The sequence below is a fragment of the Blennius ocellaris genome, assembly GCF_963422515.1.
Source record: "Blennius ocellaris genome assembly, contig: SCAFFOLD_234, whole genome shotgun sequence".
In the NCBI taxonomy this organism is placed as follows: domain Eukaryota; kingdom Metazoa; phylum Chordata; class Actinopteri; order Blenniiformes; family Blenniidae; genus Blennius; species Blennius ocellaris.
The window spans coordinates 43027-50354 of NW_027662005.1; the positions used below are offsets into that span (position 1 = coordinate 43027).

A 7328-nucleotide genomic window follows, 5' to 3' on the forward strand; every position below is an offset into this window, starting at 1 on the left:
AGGCAGACGACTCTGGGTTCGTCTCTCGCCACCACCCGGTGAACCTCACCCTCCACCAGACCCCGGAGAACCTCACCCTCCACCCCTCCACCAGAGCCGAGCGAACCTCACCCTCCACCCCTCCACCAGACCCCGGAGAACCTCACCCTCCACCCCTCCACCAGACCCCGGAGAACCTCACCCTCCACCTCTCCACCAGACCCCGGAGAACCTCACCCTCCACCTCTCCACCAGACCCCGGAGAACCTCACCCTCCACCCCTCCACCAGAGCCGAGCGAACCTCACCCTCCACCCCTCCACCAGACCCCGGAGAACCTCACCCTCCACCTCTCCACCAGACCCCGGAGAACCTCACCCTCCACCTCTCCACCAGACCCCGGAGAACCTCACCCTCCACCCCTCCACCAGACCCCGGAGAACCTCACCCTCCACCTCTCCACCAGACCCCGGAGAACCTCACCCTCCACCCCTCCACCAGACCCCGGAGAACCTCACCCTCCACCTCTCCACCAGACCCCGGAGAACCTCACCCTCCACCCCTCCACCAGACCCCGGAGAACCTCACCCTCCACCCCTCCACCCCTCCACCCCTCCACCAGAGCCTGAGGAACCTCACCCTCCACCCCTCCACCCCTCCACCAGAGCCTGGGGAGCCTCACCCTCCACCCCTCCACCCCTCCACCCCTCCACCAGAGCCTGGGGAACCTCACCCTCCACCCCTCCACCCCTCCACCCCTCCACCCCTCCACCAGAGCCTGGGGAACCTCACCCTCCACCCCTCCACCCCTCCACCAGAGCCTGGGGAACCTCACCCTCCACCCCTCCACCCTCCACCAGAGCCTGGGGAACCTCACCCTCCACCCCTCCACCCCTCCACCCTCCACCAGAGCCTGGGGAACCTCACCCTCCACCCCTCCACCCCTCCACCCCTCCACCAGAGCCTGGGGAACCTCACCCTCCACCCTCCACCAGAGCCTGGGGAACCTCACCCTCCACCCCTCCACCCCTCCACCCTCCACCAGAGCCTGGGGAACCTCACCCTCCACCCCTCCACCCCTCCACCCTCCACCAGAGCCTGGGGAACCTCACCCTCCACCCCTCCACCCTCCACCAGAGCCTGGGGAACCTCACCCTCCACCCCTCCACCCCTCCACCCCTCCACCCCTCCACCAGAGCCTGGGGAACCTCACCCTCCACCCCTCCACCCTCCACCAGAGCCTGGGGAACCTCACCCTCCACCCCTCCACCCCTCCACCCTCCACCAGAGCCTGGGGAACCTCACCCTCCACCCCTCCACCCTCCACCAGAGCCTGGGGAACCTCACCCTCCACCCCTCCACCCCTCCACCCCTCCACCCCTCCACCCCTCCACCCTCCACCAGAGCCTGGGGAACCTCACCCTCCACCCCTCCACCCCTCCACCCTCCACCAGAGCCTGGGGAACCAGCCGGTCCACAGGGAGAAACACAAACATCCATGTTTTCATGTAATGAATCTTTGTTTGTTAAGAGTCTGACGATCACCTGCACATGTAAAACCATTCATCCTATTACTCCTTTTCCTCTGTTGTGGTGTTTCTCTTGTTCTCTTTGAATAAAGTGTTTTAAAACGACGAATCCGACTGGAGGAACTCTGACAGGAACAAACTGGATTAAAAAGGACAGTGTCCTCCTTGGCTAAAAGCAGTGTAGAAACAAGTAATGAATATTGAAATATATAAGAGTACAGGCAGATAAGAATAAAATTAGACGTCAAATAGTGTAGTCATCAGTTAAGACGAGTATAAAGTCAGGACCTAAAAGACAGAAAACAGAATCAAGTGGAAGAGAGTAAAGAGCAGTCCGTCTTGTCTTCTTGTCGTTCGTCCCAATCAGTCGTTTTGATTGAACTGCCAAACAAACACCTGCTTCAACCTCAAAGCTTCTGGGTTCTTCTTGTCGTCACGTCAACTCACCCAACAATCTGCACATGGTAACCTTCACGCTGTGTCCAGTCCTTCTGTCCATGTTGTCCAGTGCAGCTGGCAGTGGACAGACGGAGACAAGGAGCAGCCGTCCACCAATACTCATCCCCTTTAAAAACTTTATACTTCTTCCTTCAGCTCGTTTTCACTCAGAGAGGAATCGTCTAGAAAAAGAGTCTAAGGTACGAAAACATTACTGTGAAAGCTACAGTCGCCACTGCACCGGAGCTGAAGAGCCACGTCGTCCTGAAAACATTACTGTGAAAGCTACAGTCACCGCTGCACCGGAGCTGAAGAGCCACGTCGTCCTGAAAACATTACTGTGAAAGCTACAGTCGCCGCTGCACCGGAGCTGAAGAGCCACGTCGTCCTGAGAACGACTCAAACTCACTTCAAAGAACAAACGAGACACTATTGGAAGTGTTTCAGAGCCAAATCTATTTTTATTGGGTTAGTAGATAGTGACACACACACACACACACACACACACACACACACACACACACACACACACACACACACACACACACACACACACACACACACACACACACACACACACACACACACTTCTCATCTTGTGCTTACTATTGTTGAAACAAGTCACCGGTTGAGGTGAAACAGTGAAATGAGGGAAGGAGGTGAGATTATTGCTTCTCATGCACACGACAACGACCGACGCCACGACGAACACAGACGGATGTTTGAGCGCCGCCGCTGCTGCATCATGTGACCAACAGGTCGGAGGCTACAGCAGTCGTAAAGATCTGCGTTAAAGTTTCCATATTGACACACACACACACACACACACACACACACACACACACACACACACACACACACACACACACACACACACACACACACACACACACACACACACACACACACACACACACACACACACACACACACACACACACACACACACACACACAGGCTGTGACGGCCTCCGACCTACAGCCCCGTCCAGCTGGGAATGTTTGTCTTTAGGAGCCGCCATCTGCCCCGTTGGGTCTGCTGCGGAGGTGAAGGCACAAAGCAAGACGTCAAAGACGTCAAAGACATCAAAGACGTTGAAGACGTTAAAGACGTTAAAGACGTTAAAGACGTTAAAGACGTTAAAGATGTTAAAGACGTTAAAGACGTTGAAGATGTTTAAGACGTTAAAGACGTTAAAGACGTTAAAGACGTTAAAGACGTTAAAGATGTTAAAGATGTTAAAGACGTTAAAGACGTTGAAGACGTTAAAGACGTTAAAGACGTTAAAGACGTTAAAGATGTTAAAGATGTTAAAGATGTTAAAGACGTTAAAGACGTTAAAGATGTTAAAGACGTTAAAGACGTTAAAGACGTTGAAGACGTTAAAGACGTTAAAGACGTGGACGTGTGCGGCTTAAAAACGTCTCGAGCGAACTCACTCTGTGCTGCTGGCCGCCGCCGCCACCGCCTCCGATCCCTGCAGGAAACTATTCATTCTGAAAGAAAAAGGAAGAAGTGAAGACGATGTTACTGTGAGAACAACTTTCAGAAACATACAAGTTATGACCTAAAACACAAGTTCTAGATCATACCTGGTCCTGCAGGGCCACTAGTGGGAGCTGTTGTGTGCTTTTGAAAAGAAACCACTCATGATCAGAGTTACCGGAAAGTTCACCGCTTATCCAGAAGTATGAACATCAGAAAGAACGGCTCCTGCAACCTAGAACACTGGCCTGCAGAACAGTACCGTTCAGCTCCATGGGTCACTTGTTACTGGGCCAGAAAACAGGATTTTCTACCAAAAAGAACCAGGTTCTAGTTCAATGTCGAGTTCAGGTTCTAGTTCAGGTACTAGTTCAGGTTCTATTTCAAGTACCAGTTCAGGTTCTAGTTCAACGTCTAGTTCAGGTTCTAGTTCAGGTACTAGTTCAGGTTGTATTTCAAGTACCAGTTCAGGTTCTAGTCCAGGTACTAGTTCAAGTTCTAGTTCAAGTACCAGTTCAGGCTCTAGTTCAGGTACTGAGACATGAGATGAAAGTGTTCAGTAACTCCTCCTGCCATCGTAAACAAACACAAAACCGTCGTCCAGGAGACGAGTTGTGGTCTGAGCCAGCGGGGGGCGCTGTCCAGCACATTCTTACTTGGAGGTCTCTGCTGCGTCTTTCAGCTCCTTGTCCAGCCTGGAGGAGAGAAGAAGACCGTATTAAAAACAGGAAACTGGAGGAGGAGGGGGAGGAGCACGAGCAGGAGCAGGAGGAGGGGAGGAGGGGGACGAGGGGGACGAGGGGGACGAGGAGGAGAGGGAGCAGCAGGAGGAGGAGGAGGAGGAGGACGAGGAGGAGGAGGAGGAGGAGGAGGAGGACGGGGGACGAGGAGGAGAGGGAGCAGCAGGAGGAGGAGGAGGAGGAGCAGGAGGACGATGAGGAGGGGGAGTAGGACGGTTCACTGACCTCGCGATGCACTCAGGGATCTGGACACTCTCCATGGGGATGAGCTGCTGCAGCTCCTCCAAACTGTTCACGTATTTTATCTTACTGCTGAACTTGGCACTGAGGAGGAGGAGCAGGAGGAGGAGGAGGAGGAGGAGGAGGAGGAGGAGGAAGAGGAAGAGGAGGAGGAGGAGCAGGAGCAGGAGGAGGAGGAGGAGGAGGAGGAGGAGGTTAATTTTAAAACTGGTTTCATCCCAGGTGAAATGCTCGCCCGTTTGGTAGCTACATCACTGAGCGTATCCATGGCAACAGACTGATCTCCTTTGATCTCCTTCACGAGGAGCCTCTTCACTTTGTTTGGGACAGTTAGAACAGTCAGAAACATTTACTCGTGAACGTCCCAAAACCTAATGGACTGATCCTTGATGATGAAAAATCAACTCTGAAGATTTCATTTCAGGTTAATTGTTTTTGTGAAAAGTTGGTAAAATACACACGTCTAGCCAACAAACAGATAAAGACATGTTGTCAAAGCGTAACCTCCTCGGCCAGACTCCAATGGTAAAAATAACTGACAAAGTAAAACAAACAATCTGATCCAGAATCATTTTCACTGTGAGGTGGAGAAACCACTGCACCAATTTCAGCAACTAAATGAGTTGCTGAATGAGCATTTTGAGTAGGCATGCACCGATACCGATACCAGTATCAGGTATCAGTCCAAAACTACACAGGTACTTGTCCAAGGAAAAAAGCTCCCCGATACAACCCTGCCAGTATTATGTAACGTCATACATCAGCAACGTCAGCAACGTCAGCAACGTCAGCAACATCAGCAACGTCAGCAACGTCAGCAACGTCAGCAACATCAGCAACGTCAGCAACGTCAGCAACGTCAGCAACGTCAGCAACGTCAGCAACATCAGCAACATCAGCAACGTCAGCAGCAGGTAAACAAGAGACGATGAGCGATTTACATGGTTTGTAAATTCTTTCTAATTAACAATAAAGCCTAAATGATGTTCTGACAAAACATCAAGAGGAGGAGAAAGAGAGTTGGTACATCACCAGCAACTTCGTCACCAGCAACTTCATCACCAGCAACTTAGTCACCAGCAACTTAGTCACCAGCAACTTCATCACCAGTAACTTCATCACCAGCAACTTCATCACCAGTAACTTCATCACCAGTAACTTCGTCACCAGCAACTTCATCACCAGCAACTTAGTCACCAGCAACTTAGTCACCAGCAACTTCATCACCAGTAACTTCATCACCAGCAACTTCATCACCAGTAACTTCATCACCAGTAACTTCGTCACCAGCAACTTCATCACCAGCAACTTCATCACCAGTAACTTCGTCAGATATTTGGACCAGCAGAGTTTGCCTGATGTCACTCAGTAGTTTAACTGCTCAGTACATAACTCAGAGTGCTACATGCTACATGCTAAAGAATTCCGGGGTTCAGGCACCAGTGATGCTAAAAGCTAAGTATGACTGAAGTGTGACTGATGAAGCAGTGAGCTGGAGCATCGACTTACAGTCTGCAGCAGCATGGCACCGTGTGTAGCTGAGTGCTAAGGGCAAGGCAACAGTAGACTGTAAGGCTGTTGGAGGTGACGTAGTGTCGACATGTCAACATATAACTTTGCATATCGTTTGCATATGGAGTATAAATTGGGCTTTATAGTATTTATCAAGCACTGGTATCGGCAGGTCGCTAAAAGGTCACGCTGCTCCTTTAAGAACGTGTCATTCCTACCTAATGAACGGCTTGGTGATGGCGAGGATGGTCCTGATGAACCACGACGGGTGGAGGATGATGAAGGACTTCAGGTTCTTCCGGAGCCTGAGGACGAGACGAGACAACAGGGTCAGGAGGCCGTCCGTCCTCGTCTTCACCTCCGTCCTGTTCTGGACCCACCTTCTGTCAATCATCTGGTAGCACTTCTTCAGCCAACCCAGGCCCGGCATTCTCCTGTGAGGCGTGGCGCCGTTCAGGTACACGATCATGTAGTCCTCCGCCACCATCAGCTCCAGCGTGCTGATGACGTAGCTGCAGGAACACCACCCACACAATTACAGTTTTCATTTAGTGACGGGGAGAACAGTGGGAGAACAGTGGGAGAACACGGGGAGATCACGGGGAGAACATGGGGAGAGCACTGGGAGAACAGTGGGAGAACATGGGGAGAGCACTGGGAGAACAGTGGGGGAACACTGAGATAACACAGGGAGAACAGTGGGAGAACACAGGGAGAACACAGGGAGAACACAGGGAGAACAGTGGGAGAACACGGGGAGATCACGGGGAGAACATGGGGAGAGCACTGGGAGAACAGTGGGAGAACATGGGGAGAGCACTGGGAGAACAGTGGGAGAACACTGAGATAACACTGAGATAACACAGGGAGAACAGTGGGAGAACACAGGGAGAACACAGGGAGAACACAGGGAGAACACAGGGAGAACACAGGGAGAACAGTGGGAGAACACAGGGAGAACACTGGGAGAACACAGGGAGAACACTGGGAGAACAGTGGGAGAACACTGGGAGAACACGGGGAGAACATGGGGAGAGCACTGGGAGAACAGTGGGAGAACACAGGGAGAACACAGGGAGAACACAGGGAGAACACAGGGAGAACACTGGGAGAACAGTGGGAGAACACAGGGAGAACACAGGGAGAACACAGGGAGAACACAGGGAGAACACAGGGAGAACACTGGGAGAACAGTGGGAGAACACAGGGAGAACACAGGGAGAACACAGGGAGAACAGTGGGAGAACACAGGGAGAACACAGGGAGAACACAGGGAGAACATAGGGAGAACACTGGGAGAACAGTGGGAGAACACAGGGAGAACACAGGGAGAACACAGGGAGAACACAGGGAGAACAGTGGGAGAACACAGGGAGAACACAGGGAGAACACAGGGAGAACAGTGG

At 52.3% G+C, this 7328-nt stretch overlaps 1 protein-coding gene across 1 annotated transcript; it reads right to left on the reverse strand.

The window, feature by feature from the left end:
* Positions 1-2842: 2842 nt before the first annotated feature.
* Positions 2843-6774, reverse strand: LOC308148443 (protein prune homolog 2-like; the record flags this gene model as incomplete). The annotated part of the gene is made up of 8 exons (XM_080521908.1): positions 2843-2983; positions 3385-3441; positions 4087-4125; positions 4396-4494; positions 6141-6227; positions 6303-6434; positions 6523-6598; positions 6710-6774. Coding segments are annotated over 8 exons (586 nt in total), but the record flags the coding sequence as incomplete, so codon positions are not given.
* Between the last annotated feature and the right edge of the window lie 554 nt (positions 6775-7328).